The following is a 17,479-nucleotide window of genomic DNA, read 5'->3' as shown; positions in this document are numbered from 1 at the left end:
TGCAGACCCTGAAATGGGACACAGCCCTCGTGTTGGCGTTGTTCCCACATCATCATAATAAATGTTGTTCCAGGTTCAACATCGCAAGTGACCAATCGCCTTCGTGTGACGTCATACTTCTGCGACTTCGAAATACCCACCTTAAAACAAATTTTCTTCACTTGTGCCCGCCTCTGTCTGTCACTCGCGAGAAACCGCCGCCTGTCCGCCGAATTTGAAGTCCTTTTAGGATACTTTTTAAACGGTAAGCATTATACATGTGTTCCTCACTTGGCTTGCTGTTTGTTTGCTAGTGATAGGCTACTTGCCGACAGCATTAGCTAACCAGTGTTCTCTAGACCAGCGTTCCCCAACTTTTTTGGTGTTTCGTGGCCCGGGGGTTGGGTCAGGCAAAATTGCAGTAGCTTCCCTGATCATTTTACAAACATAAGTGAATAGAATTTGAACTAAAAGGCCTAGACTAATGGTTGTGTGCTGAATCTATGAATCAAACTATCACCTGGAAACATAATTAACTAGTCCATAGCTGTGAAACTGGACATGAGTTCTTGATTCTATGGAGATTAACAGTAATCCAGAAATTTACAAATTTGTGTAAATTTCGTTAGCACGAATTTTACACATCGTGTTAATGTTAACATTAACATAATGTTAACATTAACATAATGTTAACATTAACATAATGTTAACATTAACACGATGTCCCAGGACAAATTTGTACCAGTGTTCTCTAGACCAGTGTTCTCTAACATTAACACGATGTGTTAATGTTAACACGATGTCCCAGGGACAACATTTACACGATGTCCCAGGGAAACATTAACACGATGTCCCAGGGAAACATTAACACGATGGCCCAGGACAAATTCGTACCAGTGTTCTCTAACATTAACACGATGTGTTAATGTTAACACGATGTCCCAGGGACAACATTTACACGATGTCCCAGGGAAACATTAACACGATGTCCCAGGGAAACATTAACACGATGTCCCAGGGACAACATTTACACGATGTCCCAGGGAAACATTAACACGATGTCCCAGGGACAACATTTACACGATGTCCCAGGGACAACATTTACACGATGTCCCAGGGACAACATTTACACGATGTCCCAGGGAAACATTAACACGATGTCCCAGGGACAACATTAACACGATGGCCCAGGACAAATTTGTAAATTAATGGATTACTGTTAATCTCCATAGAATCAAGAACCCATGTCCAGTTTCACAGCTATGGACCAGTTAATTATGTTTCCAGGTGATATTTCGATTCATAGATTCAGCACACAACCATTAGTCTAGGCCTTTTAGTTCAAACTCTATTCACTTATGTTTGTAAAATGATCAGGGAAGCTACTGCAATTTTGCCTGACAACATTTTTATGACAGCTATATTCACCTGTACATTTATTATATATCATAATACATTGACACGCAATTCTCTGTCTGGAGAACACTGGTTCGCAAGTAGCCTATCACTAGCAAACAAACAGCTATCCATTTCAGCCATTTCAAGGAAAATATTTGTATAATGCTTACCGTTTATTAAAGAAAAGTATCTTGAGTGGAATTCAAATTGCTGGATCGGCGGACAAAAGGCGGTTTCTCGAAGAACATTTGTTTTTTGAAGGTGGGTATTATAAAGTATGACGTCACAAGAAGGTGATTGGTCACTTGTAATGTGGACCCTGGAAAAACATTAATTATGATGATGTGGGAACAACGCCAACACAAGGATGTCAGATTGTCCATTCTGCACATGCAGGTGATCTATATGGACCTGAATATGACATTGGAGCATGACTACAGCCTGCTGAGCTGAGTTTCCTAGTCTGTCATTGGTAATTCCAAACGAGTCAAGTAACTTCCAATTAAACATTTACGTCATTTTGGTATGCTAAACATTTTTCTTATAGTTTAGCTGGTAATTTGCCAGAGAGACAAGCAGAACCAATAAAGATGACAACGGACCTGTGAGCTTCAGCCTAAACTCAGAATCTTGTTCAAAGCTTTGAGAGGAAGGCTTTGGACCATTGAATATGAGGATCTTCAGGATATTTTGACAATTTCAAAGCCTTTGTGTTGCTGTAAATATGTGAATCAGATATATCAACTAAACATGCCTCTGATCATTACATTTATATCCTATGGGAAACAGATAAAAGCTTGGGAATACAGTGGTAGGGGATGTTAGACAATATGCACAGCTGGAGCTTCCTCAGTAACGTCTGTTGTTGTTCACTTTGTTCTATTGTCTCAAAAAGGGTATGTCCAACACTTTTATGTGCCTTTTTTTTCTTTTAGCGTCATCTTTGATGGAGAATATGTTTCCTTTTAGCAGCACAAACACAGTTTTGGGGGGTTTATATGATTGTGTTGAAAGCTACGAAACATTAGAGCACCCCCTGGAGTATTTCCCTGATAATTACATGGTTAATAAAAGTTAGAGGGCATTTTTATGACTGTTTGTGACAATGTGACTAATCAACGGTGACTGATCAACAACAATATTAAAATCAGAGAAAGGTAAAGTGAGTAACATTATGGTTACAGTGGATATGGATACGGTTGACCCAGTCCTGACTGTTATCTTCATATATTCATAAAATTATTGCTACATAAATTTATATATCTATATATACTTTTAATATATTGTGTCATCTTACTATTCCAGTTATAACAACATTTGATAAAACTACCACATATTGAATGGCCAGAGCCTTTCTTTGTGTAGTTTGCATGTTCGCCCCGTGTTTGTGTGGGGTCTCTCTGGGTGCTCCAGCTTCCTCCCACAGTCCAAAGTGGGGTTAAGTTAGTTGGTAACTCTAAATTGCCCATAGGTGTGAATGCGAGTGTGAATGGTTGTTTGTATGTGTTATCCCTGGGACTGGATCCATTATAGCTTCTTAGATTTAATTTATATAATAAAGAAAAAAGTACGTAAAAACCATGGACTCATTTTTTAAAAGTATTTTTTAATGTTTAATTTTATTTACATGTACCTACTGGAGGAAATAAATTTTGTAACATTAAACTGAATAGTTTGACGTCTCATCTCCTACGTAATCACGCATTCGTACACGTCACCAACCAGGAAATGAGTACATCCACGGAGAGAAGGGGCGAAAGAATCACAACAGAGCCTTTGAGCGTTCGCGTTTTGTGCCGCTAAAACCACAACGCCGTTTTTCTTTTATTGACGAGAGCAAATATGTCACGGAAACTCAAAGAAGACTATTATCGGTTCTTCTCCGTTACCGACCCACGCACACACGAGAAGGGCCACACCGAGTACAAAGTAACGGCGAGGGTGAGTTTACACTGTTTATCTATCCTTAGCTACAGCGTCATTAATTGAAACCTATCGTAGAGTCGGGTGTAATCATGCTTAATAACTACGTGGTTAGCTGTTTTGCTTATTACTTAACAAAACGTATTTTAACTTGAAATGCGTAGCACAAAGGTGTTAGCTTAGCGCTGTTCTCTTTGGTCTTTAACATCAGTTAAAAGTAAGTGACTTGGTATTATTATAAGTAGTGTTCATTTCTAACGAAGTAGAGTGACAGGCGACCGCAGCTAGCTCATATAAATAAACAAATAACTATACAACGGGCCTTTTATTTGAGGCAGTAGTGCACAATGAGCAGCCCAATGAAACAGAGAGAACTTGTGATCCAGTTCACGAGCACCCGCATGACTACAGAGGCATGCGTATAAAGTCAAAGAGGATCAATCACTCATGGCTCCCCCTTAAATTTATCATTTAAATCGTGGCCTCTGCAGTGTTACCAAAAAGCAAATCTGCTGTGTCTCATTGTTAAACATGCAGCCAGTTAAGCGACCTTTACTTTATATTCTGTCATCTGCAGTTTGTGTCCAAGCGTCACCCAGAAGATGTGAAGGAGGTGGTTGTGTGGAGGAGGTTCTCAGAGCTGAAGAAGCTCCACGGGGAGTTGGCCTACACACACAGGAACCTGTTCAGAAGAGAGGAGGAGTTTCCACCTTTTCCCCGAGCACAACTTTTTGGTACATGAGTAAAGATTGTGTTATGCTTTAGATTCCTGCGGAGCCTTTCATGCAATTATTGTGCTTAATGTCTTTCATTCCTGTTTTGAGACTTTCGTCACAATTCTTGTGACATTTCCTGTCAGATTTCCTTGTCTCTATGAGAAGTGACATGTTTAGGGTCGGTCTTTTTGCTTTGGTTTGAGTTTTGCCTGTCGTGAGCTTTACTCCTTGGTAAAGGAAAAGCAGCTGTGTTGTTTGTTTTTGCTGATAAACTGAGGAGTGTCTTGTGGTAGTGTGGCCGAGCGGTCTAAGGCGCTGGATTAAGGCTCCAGTCTCTTCGGAGGCGTGGGTTCAGATCCCACCACTGCCAGCATGAGATGCTCTTTTAAAATTTCATTATTTACAGCAGGTAGCACCATTTGTTTTAATCTGACTCTTCCTGACAGAGCCCCAGAGGGATTTGTGTCTATTTAAATATCTTGAAGTAACTCATGACACTAATTATCTGAGAACTGTTCGAAATGTTGGATCAGACCTTTCCAAAAATGTGCTATATGTGCTAAATTTGTTATAATGAGATGCATTCGATATGCTCTTTTAAAATTTCATTATTTATAGCAGGTAGCTCCATTTGTTTTAATGTGACCCTTCCTGAAAGCATTCGAGGGGAGCATGTGTATGTGTTCTCTAGAGATGCTTTGCCTTCCTCCTACAGTCTATTTGCATGAGTGTTGAAAATGAAAAGCAGCTGTGCCGTATATTTTATCAGATCATGCTGATGAGAAAAGTCTGAATGGGAGGTGGGCAGTTTTGTGGTAGTGTGGCAATTATGCAAACCTGAACTCTCTTTGGACCTTGTTGTGATGTGTACAGCAACATCGACCAATCAAAGTTAATTTCACAGTTAGCATGTCAGAACTGTGGAGCAGTGTTGCCAACTTAGCGACTTTGTCGCTATATTTAGCGAGTTTTCAGACCCCCTAGCCGTGAAAGCGCATATCGCTTTTACTCTCAACAAGCAGCGGGTGCTGTAACGCAGTCAGTTCTTCTTTTACTCTTTTACTGTTGTTGCTGTTTTGTGGATCACAAGGTTTAAAACTACTTATAAACACACACACATACAAAGTAACTCCACCAGAGTGCCTATTTCGGGTCACTTTTGCCGGTCCAAGCCCAGATAAAGGAGCAGGGTTGGAATTGTGACATTAAAAAAACAATAATTGCTAAAATAAATTTAATTTTTAGTTCTAAATAAACTCTAAATGCATTTAGGACGTTTTTTACTCACTTTATGTCTCTTCCACGATGTTATTTCTCTCTCCAACAACGTAGGTTACAATTACATTAGCATGACCAATTATGCAAATTAGGTGATGACATCATTTAGCAACTTTTAGGACAACCAATAGCGATTTTCCTTACTGAGGAGTTGGCAACACTGCTGTGGAGTACAGTCCTCTCTTCAAATGTGTTCTGAGAAAGGTAAAATGAGGTAGGACAGTGAGTCATAGCCTTTCAGCAGGTAGTGTGGCCGAGCGGTCTAAGGCGCTGGATTAAGGCTCCAGTCTCTTCGGGGGCGTGGGTTCGAATCCCACCACTGCCATGTAAACATTTTCATTTGGAAGTGGGGAGAAAAAAGGAAGTTTAAGACAAATAGACACACCTCTATTTGTCTTCATTAGAAGCATCATGTTTAGGGTTGGCCTCCTTGTGAAACATTGTGTGTAAAAACTCAAGTGTAAATATGGTTCAGCAGGAGCAGCACATTCCGGGAATGGTGCGACTCCCTGCAGAGAGTTTTGTTGTCGATGGAGACAGTGTCAGGTAACTCAGTCTGTGGTCCGCTGTTCCTCATGCTCATGTTGGTCCGTCAGCCAGCTGAAGAGAAGAGCAAAGTTATAGTACACAAAGAGCTGAAGTGGCTTCATTTTTCAGTGGTTACTAACATCAAACTGCAAACGCAGCAAATCAGTTGAGCCATACCTATAAACAGTCATGAGTTCATTCAACTTTTCATGCCCTGCTTAATATGATGGCAGCAGTTTTAACCTCGACAAATGGCGATTACTTAACACTAACGCTAACGGCAGCTTCAGAAGTGAAAAAGAAATTGTAACACTTCCCTTTTCTCTCTTGTAACTTTAGGAAGGTTTGATGGGGCTGTGATAGAGGAAAGGAGAAAAGCAGCAGAGGCCATGCTGCAGTTTACTACCAGCATTCCTGCTCTGTATAACAGCCCACAGCTGAAGGAGTTCTTCAGAGTAAGACACACTCAGAGAGGCACTCTTACAATCTAAACCAACCATTACTCAAATTTTAACAAACATTAAAAGACAGAACAGAAAAACAAAACATGTGCCAGGTTAACATTCGTTATATTACCAGACCCCTTTTCTCTAATGCTGCCACTCTATCCCTTCCCTTACTCAGGGTGGTGAGGTAACAAGGCCTCTGGATGCCACACCTCTCTCTTCTGCGGGGGCTCTGCCTCCTCCTCTCATCCCCCTCCCCAACCGTAGGGCATCAGACTGTGAGCCTGCTGAGGAAGAGGAGGGCAGGGAGGCTCCCACCTTGCCCCAGGATCTGGGCAATAACCTGAGTTTAGAAGTGGGAGAACCAGAAGTGGCAGCTGAAGCCTACAGTGAGATCGGAGGATCTCCAACAGAAGAAGAGCAAGAGGAGCTTAGCGACGCAGAGCTGGATGACCGAGGTAGAAATCTCACAATGTGTGATGGTCTGTTATGTCCAGAGATGGGCAGTAACGCGTTACTGTAATCCGATTACTTTTTTTAAAGTAACGAGTAAAGTAAAGGATTACTATTGCAAAAACGGTAATTAGATTACCGTTACTTTCACGTAGGAACGCTGCGTTACTGCGTTACTAAAACCGTGATTTTTTTGCGAGAATGTCTCATGACAGTGACGTAAGCGAGTCCGGCGTTCGTGACAACAGCTGTGTGCAGATCAACAATGGATAATATATCGAGTGCGGGAGAGAGTATGAGCGTGCAGCGTTTAAAGCGTGGAAGTACTGACCTTACTTTGAGTTTGATTCCATAAACAGTGACAAAAACATTAGCGTCCGTTGTGCGTGGGAAGAAGACTTCTTTTTACTCCGAAAAAAACCCTAAACAAGCTCCGAGTGCGCAACAACGTAATGAGAAACTCACAGAGAAACTCGCGGATTCTTCCACTGACCGCTGCAGCACACCTGCACCAGGATAAACCTCCGCCTACCTCACTCCTGCTATACAGGTGAAAATAGAGCAAAAGGACCGCTAGTCTTTGACTTTTTTATTTTCTGCTGTGTTTTACTTGCATCTATTTGAAAGACTGAGTGTAAACACACACAAAAATATTTTATGTGCTGGAATGTGCAGAAAATAGGTTTAAATATTAAACAAATTTCTTCAAGTCAGAGAATGTTGCATATAATTAAATTTTTACTTGATGCATAAAGTTAAAAGACTAAAACGAATAAAACAAGTTTTAAAAAGAGACTTTTCCATTTGATTACATTTAGTATGATGGATTATGTAGAAAAAGTAGAATTGGGCAGAAAGATCTATCGCTTTATCACCTATTCAGGTTGTAAATCATGTTTTTAAAAAGTAACTAAGTAATTAATTACTTTTGAAAATAAGTAATCAGTAAAGTAACGGGATTAGTTTTTGGGGGAAGTAATCAGTAATTAGTTACTGATTACTTTTTTCAAGTAACTTGACCAACACTGGTTATGTCTTATATTCTTACCGTTGTTCTCACTTTTTTGATCCGTGTTTTCCCTCCAGTCCCGTCTCCATTCACGGACCCCGAATCAAAAGAGACCCAGGAAGAATTCGACTCACTGTTTGACTCTGTGGCTGAAGGACTCCCATCCCTAAATGAAGAAGTTCCTCCTCCACTATCTGATAATGACTTGGCTGCTTTTGATCCCTGCTATAAACAAGGTGATGCCAAAATAAATGTGAATGTAATCATATAAAGCTGATTTTAGTCTTCCCGAATATGTGTCTTGTCCATTAACACTTTTACTTACTGTGTCAGTGGATAAGAAGATGTCTGTGAGCTTCCTGATAACATATACTAGTGTAAATGTCTTTATACATTTATGTTGGAGCTCTATTAGGACTTGGTGAGCCCGTGCTGTCCCGGGGCTCGCAAAATCGCTAGCCCGACGTCCCGGGGCTAGCGATTTTTCCAGTCGGGCTACCAAAATCGAACTCAGCCCTGCCCGTCAGGCTATTGTAGGAAGGAAAATATATGTCTATGCTTTTGCATTCTTTCGCCAATGTAGCTGAGTAATTATGTCATTAGCATCGATGGGCCACTGTCAATATGTGACATATTGAATCGCTTGCTTTTTGCTTTCACTTTCATTTTGCGATCGCGCGAACGGTGTGTAGAGAGCAGCAGCACTGATTGGTGAGTGACGATTAATTGCGCACCAATTCCTCTGACATCGTCTTATCACTCATTAGCTTACTATTCAAACGCGACAAGTGAATGACCGTTATGTGAGTGCGTGTGTAAAAGCAGCAGGATTTACGCTGGTATTTTAGTTCTGCTCAGCTAAATAAGACAGGTCAGGGTGAAGAAGGGGCAGCCAAAGAAAAGCCTACCGCAAAACGGAAAAGTTATGACAAATCAGACTATGAGGCAAAAAGAAAGCGCAGCTTTTTTGGTTTCATGGACAAAAGAATTTCTGTGGCTGGAATATGACGAGCTAAAGAACATGATGTTCTGCCAGGTGTGTTGTGAGTTTCATTTGATTTCTGAGTCGACAAGCGCCTTTGTTACTGGGACCAGTAATTTTAAGAAAGACCCCATCAGAACCCATGAGAAATGCATTATTGCCCAGTCTGCAGTATCTTTCCCAGAACAAACAGCAATTGCAAAAAATATACTAAAAATAAACCAAGCACAACAAGAACTCCTGAAAAATCTGTTTAGAACAGCGTGCTATGTTGCAAAGAGTGAACTACCTTTGGCAAAATTTATCAGTCTTTGCAAACTTCAAAAAGCAAATGGCCTAGATCTTGGTTTCACTTGCCTCTTACCCGTGACTTCAGTGGAAATTTCAGATTCAGGATCTGACACAGACTGATTCATGTTCTACGCAGTTCTTACAAGTTCAGAGAAATTTCTGTTCAATTAGAACCAAGTATTTGAGTTGATGATTGTAATTTTTATACACTTGCTGTGATTTGTATTTTAACAATTTTTTTGATTAACTTTTGTTTCCGTTACAATATTATACTTTAATGTATAATATTGTAACGGAAACAAAACATAAAAAAATAGCTTTCTTTTTTATTCGGGCTACTTACATTTATTTTGGGCTACCAAAAACTGAAGAATGCCTGCCCAAAGGGCTACCAGAGATTTTGAAATTTTGCGAGCCTTGTGTCCAATATAATAACAGTCTTCCTTCACTTGGCTTTTTTGGCTATAATAAATAATAATAACAATAATAATAAAAATGAATAGAAGTGCAATTTTAAAAAAGCGTTTTTTGACACCATTAAATGTTGCAGTTCTTGAGGTAATCTTCTAGGTGAAGGATCCAGAGGCATCTTCCAAATGTTTATTTACAGTTGGTCTCTAAGTGGTCAGGAAGTAGTTCAGAGTGTCATTACAGTTTAAACACAGGCCTGGGCAGTACCTTCACATTGGCTGTTTTGTTTAATTAACAGTCCCAAAAATGAAACATATCAGGTAATTCTTGTTTTAGACAGCAGACCTTAACTGCTGTTTCCGGTTAAAAACATCACATCCAGTGATTTATTTTAAATAGTGACTTTTTAAAAGCTAACAAATAAAACATAAGACATAGTTTACTAAAGACAACATCACTACTACTACAATATCTCTTTTTCTTTGATTTACAGATAGATCCAATTCTTCCACCGACCACTCAGAGTTATTCTCACTACCATCAAACAGTGTGGACGGAGAGGACGGGGGTTACTTAAACCAAGCTGCCAAGGAGCTGACAGCTGCCATGGAGAGGGAGAAGGAGGGAGAAATTAGTTCTGCCATTTGTGGATACAGGATGGCAGTGGATATTCTGATCACTGGAGTACAAGGTGAGCCCTCAGTGTGCAAAACTATCAGTGGGTGGGTGGAGAAAGAGAGAGATACTCCTGTAAGAGGTAAAAATCCTGATGAAGGAGCTGAGGAGACGGGTAAAATACGAGGTGGTTGTCGCAGTGGTGGAAAATTAGAATTACTAATCTGCTGTGAGCATTCTGAGTTTAACAAAAACCTTTTATGTTTTTTTTCACATGGAGCATTTTACTCGAATGCTCTCTGTCATGTCTATTTCTGCATCAATTATTAAAACAGCTTTGTTGCTATGGCAATAGACCATGCAATCAGTTTGCCAACTGCAGAACCTGCAGAACGCCAGACGGTGCACCGTGTCCAAATGAAAAACAAATTGTGCGGTTAGGTTTACAGCTGTGACGCCTCACCGACCATATTCAAGCACTTTGTCCGATGTGCTGCTACCACGCCGATAAATGCGGCGTTAACAACTTTACTCTCCTGCGTTAAATGTTATTTTGCTATAAGCTGTTGTGTTACTGACACGTAAGTTCTGACATCAGTTGTCTATGGTGAATTGTGCGTTTCTTTATGGCCAAAGGAAATGTTGCAACAGTTCTGCTCTTCGTCTAAGGAGCTTGGATTGTGACCTACACCCATTATCACACCTTGGCTCGTGTAGAGGATCATTAGGGGGTCTATGACCCTCCTGGGGGACGCTTCCCAATGTCTAGAGGACCAGAATCAACTTTCAGCATGTCGACACGCACAGTGCAGGTAGTGTGGCCGAGCGGTCTAAGGCGCTGGATTTAGGCTCCAGTCTCTTCGGAGGCGTGGGTTCAAATCCCACCACTGCCACTTAAACCTTTTCAGGTGTGGAAAATACAGTTCAGTAGCTTCGTAAGAATAACTGTGTTTAGAGTTGCTCTTTTTGCAAAGCTTTGGTAAGTGTGTGAGCACTGATTTGTGCCCATTGTGGTTCTTACCTCTGTATTTTTGTCATGTCTGAAAGGGAGGTTTGTGGCAGTGTGGCTGAGTGGTCAGGAGGGCAAACTCTGCTAACCCATTAACCTTCTGACAGTGGGTTGGTGTTTTTCTTTTGCGAGGTAGTGTGGCCGAGTGGTCTAAGGCGCTGGATTAAGGCTCCAGTCTCTTCGGGGGCGTGGGTTCGAATCCCACTGCTGCCAGGGTTGTTTTCCTTTTCCTAATCATCTGTATATTGTAAAGCACTGATAATGATTTGTATTATGCTTTTTCATGCTATCTCTCATATAAACAGCAATATAATGGTAGATGGTCATATTAAATGATAATGAGCTCTGTATGATGTCCATCAGATTGGATGTGCCTGTCATGGACACCTCAGACACAGAGTTCTGCCTTTTGTTTACGAGGGGCAGCCAATCAGAAGAAAGCTGTATTAAAAGGAGAGGTTGGGAATCTGTAATAGCTTGTCTCAAACAAATAAATAAGGATTATTTTTATATATTCTAGTTGAGTCCAAGAATGCGAAGTTAAGAATGAGCATAACATGTCCCTTTTGTTGTCTTTGTCAGTCTCCTCTGTTCTGTTACACTTTTCAGATAAACCCTCCACATGTACAATATTATAAACTAATCATTTTCATCACTGTGTCCATGCAGGAGACACGGATCCAGTACGCAGGGAGTCTGCGATGCGAAGGACGGCGCAGTACCTGAAGCACGCTGAGATGTTGGTCGAAAGGCACTCCTCACCCTCTCACAGTCACACACCTGCACATGCACAGGACCACTAGATGGGCGCGTGTATTGACGCACAATGTACAATATATGAGGAAATCTGGAACACAATGGAGCTCAGGGTCGTGGCATACACGGGCATGTCACGCAAAGGCATGCTGACGAAAAGTACAGATAAACAGTTTCACGGATACGTGCACATACGGACATTTGGACCGTGGCATTCCCAAATACAAGCGCATCCATGTGGAAATGAAACAACATGGCACAAACATACAGACCCACACGTCTGAGGTACACACTACAGTACAAACTGGATCTTTAGTTGCCTTTGTTTTGGAAAAACTTGTGACTCACAAAATCTACATATACAGAAACTCAACGTAGCTGTTAACTTATTGAACTAATGCATCTCTTCTTCTTTTTGTCTTTCCTTTACATTGTCCTCTTCTTGAGCACAATAATGTATAAGTGTATCAGTGATTTACATTTTTGCACAATCTTTTGTTAATAAATATGATTTTCATTTAAGTGAGTAAGATTCCTTCGCTTCTTCGCTACATTTTGAAACACTGGCTTCACTGCTTCAGCCAACAGTGTTACCAAGTCTGTAACTACAGCTGTCCACAATCAGTCAATCAATTCAAAATAAATGTGGTTTTACTACAGGTAAGTAGTAAAAGTGCAAACAGTGTCGACACCTTTGTGCTATTTGGAATAAATCACTCATTTTTTAATAAATTAAACTGAGATCTATCTTCTAATTACCTGTTTGAAATGAGTACATGTGACATAGTTGCAGTATTCACGTGAACAAATCAGATTTTGAAAACGATGGCAACATATAAAAAGTACATTAAATGTCACTAAAGAATGGTTGTTTTCCTCAGTAAAGATGCAAATAATCATTTTGTCCCTTAACAGATCCAACTGTCTTTTATTATCTAATCTAATAAGGGCACACAAATAAATTATTAAGGGGATTATGTTGTCTTTAGGCCATTCGTGGTCTTATATTTGTCTTTTCAGTTCAATATAAGCAGCAGATAGATAAAAGTGTGCCTGTTTGGCTCAGGAACTGTTCCAACCACTGCTGTGTAACGTCATGTGCTAGCTGGAGCAGGAGCCATGCTAACCATGCCACCTTGAAAACACTGATTCAAACTAAGTAAGCTTGAATGATTAAGACCAGTGTGACAAAAAATGCTGATCATACCTGTAAAACAGGACTCTCCCTGTTGCAGGCATAGATACTGAAGGTTTTATCTGTCGCACTGCATAGGGGGTGGGTCATACTGAGCATTTGGACTATGAGGGCATTCACTTCATCCTGTTTCTATTTGGAGGAATGAGACTATTCCCAGTGTCCCTCACAATCGCGTTGCATGTGGGTCTGCAGTAGCAAGGCATTACCTCTGAGAGGCACTGTTGACTTATTGGATTATAACCACTAACAAACGCTGTAGTGCAGAAACTCATGCTCCCTGTTCATGTTAAAATCAGGTAAATGTCATATTTGTTTTCCGCAGATGAACAATTTTGAGCACAAAGCAGTGAACTGGGGAGGAAACTGAAACCTACCTGTAGCCGAACTCTTCTGCCTTCAGCTATACTACTTAATGAAAAATTGATGCTACAGGTTTTGCTTTTTTGCATGCCGATGTTAAAAAAACGGAAAGATGGTCCAAAAACTAACGTTTAGTGACAGTGACTATATCTGCATATACTTGATCAGTCAAATCAATTTTTCATGCATTTTCGTGACCAAGTATGTAAATGAAGGTAAACCACGATACGCACCGACTACCTTTTTGTTAGGGGATATTTTGGATGTTTGACTAAGAGAAAAGAGATGAAATGCCAAAAAAAAAAAAGATGGAAAAGAGAAAAAAAGATCACAGCCAGCACCAGAATCCCTTCTCTGGAGAGGAGAGAGGGATTGAGTGAGCGCTGGAAGGACAAACAGATGGAGAGGTGACAAAAAAAGGGAGGCCAACGAGAGGAAAAGGCTACCCTTTCTCCCACCACATCGAGGGGTTGCAGAGTGTGAGACATGACAGAAAGGACGGAGGAGAGGGGAAAAAAGACGGGATGAGATTAGAGGATAAGCAGAGATCATCCCTCCATTGTTAAAGGGATGGGAAAAAAGGACCCTCCCTCTTCCTCTATTTTCCTCCCCTCCACCATACCTCCTTTTTTCTTTTTGCATGCTTTGTTTTGACCATTGTAGTGAGCTTGAAGTGGATGGAGGGATGGCGAGAGAAAGCAAGAGATAACATTGCTCCATCCTGTTATACATCCCTCTTTTCCTCTCATCTCTCCACCTCTCTACCTTTCTCTCCATCTCCCCCTCGTTCTAGTGCTCCACCTGTGAAATGTAGAGGATGTGAGATAGGAAGATGGAGAGACAAAGAGATGGCGGGAGGGTGGGAGGTTTGAAATCACAGGGGGGGTAGAGCCTCACAACATTAGCATGCTGAGAGTGTCAGCACTCTCCTCTTTTTTCTCTCTCTCTCTCCCTCCATCCCCATCCCTCACTCCGTCTCTTTCTCCTCACTGGTCACTGCAATTATACCATCAAAACACTCCAGCCTGAGAGCATAATAGCTTCCCCCTGTGTGTGTGTGTGCGTTATCACGAGAGATCAAAAGAAAGAGATGTGTGTGCCTGTGTGTATTTGTGCATAATTTAGTGCCATACATGGTACATTACGTGTGCATGTATGACATAAAGGGCAGCTATGCGTGTGTGTACCCATTCTGGATTTGCAGCATGTGTGGGTGACATGAGCGTGTATGTTTAAGTGTCTTTTTGAGTCCTGGTGACTAGAAAAACTGCTTCTCCAACCCCTGACCAAACACACTCTTAAGCGCACTCTAAGAGACCCACTTTGCATGTGTGTGCGCGTCTGCCGAGTTTCTATTTACACACACTCTCTCGCACTGGCTCACACTAATGGATGCATGCAGGCATACAGTCATGCCTCTGAGAGACAAACCGTTATGACCTACATGCCCAGTGGGTCATCATCAAGCCAAACTGCACACTGTGACACCTTCGGGTGTCTATACACACACACACACGACGCACAAACACTTTCTCTGACTGTTTTTATTTTTGCTCTCTCAACTTCCTCTATTGCGCTTCCCTTCCGCCCTCTGTGTCTTCCTTTTTCTCTCTTGTTCCCTAACACACACATACACACTAACCCCCCTCTGTGAGCTTGTTATTCCTCTGTCCATTCGTTTCTCTCTGTCACCTTGCCCTAAGCTATTTGAGTACACTTCTGCCTCTCGTTCTCCCTCTCCTCTCTCTGTCTCCCTCTCTCTCACACACACACATGCACGCACAACCATTTGTTCTCTTTCTGTCTGTCTGCTTCACTCTCACCCTTTCCAGCCTGCTTGTCTCTCTGTTTCTGCCTGTCTTGACATATGTTAACAGCCTCTCTGTGTCTCTTTCAATTTGACCCAGAGCCTGAACGTCAGACAAAGCATATCAGTAAAAGCATGCAGAAAGAGTTTCAACATTTGAGCACGACTCCACCAATTTTAGACAGAAAATTCAGTTTTCTTCATCCGGTGATAACTGTTTCTGTTTCCAAGAAGGAAAACAACGTCTAAAAATGAACGTACCTGATCACTTTTCACTGACATGGTCATCAGTGGAGCCAAAAGCCTGCCTTCAGACTGCAAAGAAGGCATTAATTGAAATATGTCATTGAGTTGCATTATGGGAAATGTAGGATTCAGTCTAGTATGTGTGCTTACTTCAGAAATAGGTGTAATCTATGAAAACTAAGCAACCCAGTGAAACGATCAGAATTTAAAGCATGTCGCACACACACCGCAGCACCAAAAACCATCAAACGCTACAATGAAACGTCTCTCATGAGGACAGCCCTGCAGGAAACAAAGTCCCAGTGTTACCTTTGCTGTCAGTGGAGTTACCAGCCAGTTAGCTGGAACATTGTCTGATGTTATTAACAGGAGAATGATCCAATTTGCACCTTGAGGCTTTTTAAAGGTGAAGAAGGAGCGATATTGAGTTCTGCAATATCTGCTGACCCACCTGTTAAAAGGGAGTTTTTCTTCCCTACTGTTGCCAAGATATAGATGGATAGATGGATAGATGGATGGATAGATAGATAGATAGATAGATAGATAGATAGATAGATAGATAGATAGATAGATAGATAGATGGATGGATGGATGGATGGATGGATGGATAGATAGATAGATAGATAGATAGATAGATAGATAGATAGATAGATAGATGGATGGATGGATGGATGGATGGATGGATGGATGGATGGATGGATGGATAGATAGATAGATAGATAGATAGATAGATAGATAGATAGATAGATAGAACTGAACTGAACTGCATTGGACAACCTGAGCTCCACAGCATATGTGGGGACTCTTTTAAAAGGCTTCCAAGTGACATCCTATGAAGCAGATTTAGAGGAAGCGAAGACTTTGAAAAGTTTATATCAAAGCAAAGGGTGAACACTTTTTGAAAACTCAAAAATGTCAAACATATGTTGCTTTGCTTTACACGTTTTTTGAGTCATAGTTTCCTGTGTGTTGTTTCATTGTTCTGATGACATTTTGAGCCAAAAAGCAGAAAAAAGACAGTAAATAGAAACCCTTGAATGAATGGATGTGTTCAAACTTTTGATTGGTACTGTACTACAATGCAGTAATGCAACCCTGCATTCACAGATTTTTCTCTCGCACTAATTTGGCCATTTTGACTTTGGCTATCTGATTTATGGAAGCTGCTTTTTCTCTTTTTGGACTAGTTCAAAAAATATTTTGACTTGTGCCTGCAAAATCCTCCAGGGTGTTCTCAACCTATAGTTGCTAAGTTGGGGAGATGCTGAGCAGGAGATTTTATTTAAACTCCCCGTTCTTGCCAGAAAAACGTTTTAGAGGCCGATAACCAAAACAACTGGTAAAAGTGGCTAAAGGACAGAGCAGAGCTGAGGGCAGCCGCAGCGTTGGGTGATCATTTTCTGCTACTTTGTCACTATGATTGGTTTTCTCTTGCACTGAAAATACTCATCTGACCCACTGTTGACATGAAAGTATCGATTAATGCAACTTTAATTAGATTTTTATATCTATTTCTCCCTTCACCACCCACTCGCTGCCCTCCTCTCTGCTCCCAGCATTTTCTGTCCTCTAATTTCGTCTCTCCCCGCCATCACTCTTTCACTCCGACTAAATCAATGAACATACACTTTATGCCATTTATTGATCTTTTCGTATCTATCTATCCTCACCCCCTCCTGCTCTTGCCCTCTCTGTTTCTCTCACTCTCCCCCCCCCCACTATCATCCTTTTTTCACCACTTTCTTTCTCCCCTTTGAATATATAATCTCTATCCCTCTCTCTCTGTCAATCTCTTCTCCTTTTTATCTCTCGCTCTGGGATATCCTATTTATATGGCTGGCACCTTCACGCTCCTACCAGAGTGTGTGTGTGTGTGTAAGAGAGAGTGAGAGAGAGTGTTTGATGTTAGTCTAAGTGGTTAACATAATATGAGCCCTCAGAGAGATGACGTTCGGGCACTCACACACAGACAGACACACAATTTTAGGCTTTTTGGTACGCTTTTTTTGTGAACAATTTGTGCTTTTTAGTATTCTCCAGCTTGTGCACCAGATCCATGTATTATCTATCAATT

General features: G+C 41.1%; 1 protein-coding gene and 4 non-coding genes across 5 annotated transcripts; all 5 read left to right on the top strand.

Annotated features, from left to right (window-relative positions):
- Positions 1-999: 999 nt before the first annotated feature.
- On the top strand, positions 1,000-12,316 carry snx15 (sorting nexin 15). Its single transcript, XM_085150658.1, has 7 exons — positions 1,000-3,318; positions 3,878-4,034; positions 6,162-6,277; positions 6,447-6,726; positions 7,808-7,966; positions 9,908-10,105; positions 11,708-12,316. Exons 1-7 carry the CDS (start codon positions 3,220-3,222, stop codon positions 11,839-11,841), a joined length of 1,143 nt encoding a protein of 380 aa, XP_085006784.1. The 5' UTR covers positions 1,000-3,219; the 3' UTR covers positions 11,842-12,316.
- trnal-aag (transfer RNA leucine (anticodon AAG)) lies at positions 4,305-4,386 on the top strand. The gene has a single exon. It is a non-coding gene; the product is annotated as a tRNA-Leu (tRNA).
- On the top strand, positions 5,538-5,619 carry trnal-aag (transfer RNA leucine (anticodon AAG)). The gene has a single exon. It is a non-coding gene; the product is annotated as a tRNA-Leu (tRNA).
- Positions 10,841-10,922, top strand: trnal-uag (transfer RNA leucine (anticodon UAG)). The gene has a single exon. It is a non-coding gene; the product is annotated as a tRNA-Leu (tRNA).
- Positions 11,170-11,251, top strand: trnal-aag (transfer RNA leucine (anticodon AAG)). Its single transcript has one exon. It is a non-coding gene; the product is annotated as a tRNA-Leu (tRNA).
- Positions 12,317-17,479: the final 5,163 nt, after the last annotated feature.

This window comes from Neolamprologus multifasciatus, chromosome 3 (genome assembly GCF_963576455.1).
Source record: "Neolamprologus multifasciatus chromosome 3, fNeoMul1.2, whole genome shotgun sequence".
In the NCBI taxonomy this organism is placed as follows: Eukaryota; Metazoa; Chordata; class Actinopteri; order Cichliformes; family Cichlidae; genus Neolamprologus; species Neolamprologus multifasciatus.
This window is presented reverse-complemented; position numbering and strand designations above follow the sequence as displayed.

What these genes read in the sequence shown, in the direction of transcription:
- snx15 (XM_085150658.1), top strand. Translation starts at nt 3,220, where the DNA reads ATGTCACGGAAACTCAAAGAAGACTATTATCGGTTCTTCTCCGTTACC. An exon ending in AGCTGAAGGAGTTCTTCAGA is followed by an intron (nt 6,278 to 6,446) that starts GTAAGACACACT and finishes TCCCTTACTCAG; the next exon opens with GGTGGTGAGGTAACAAGGCC. An exon ending in TCTGATCACTGGAGTACAAG is followed by an intron (nt 10,106 to 11,707) that starts GTGAGCCCTCAG and finishes GTGTCCATGCAG; the next exon opens with GAGACACGGATCCAGTACGC.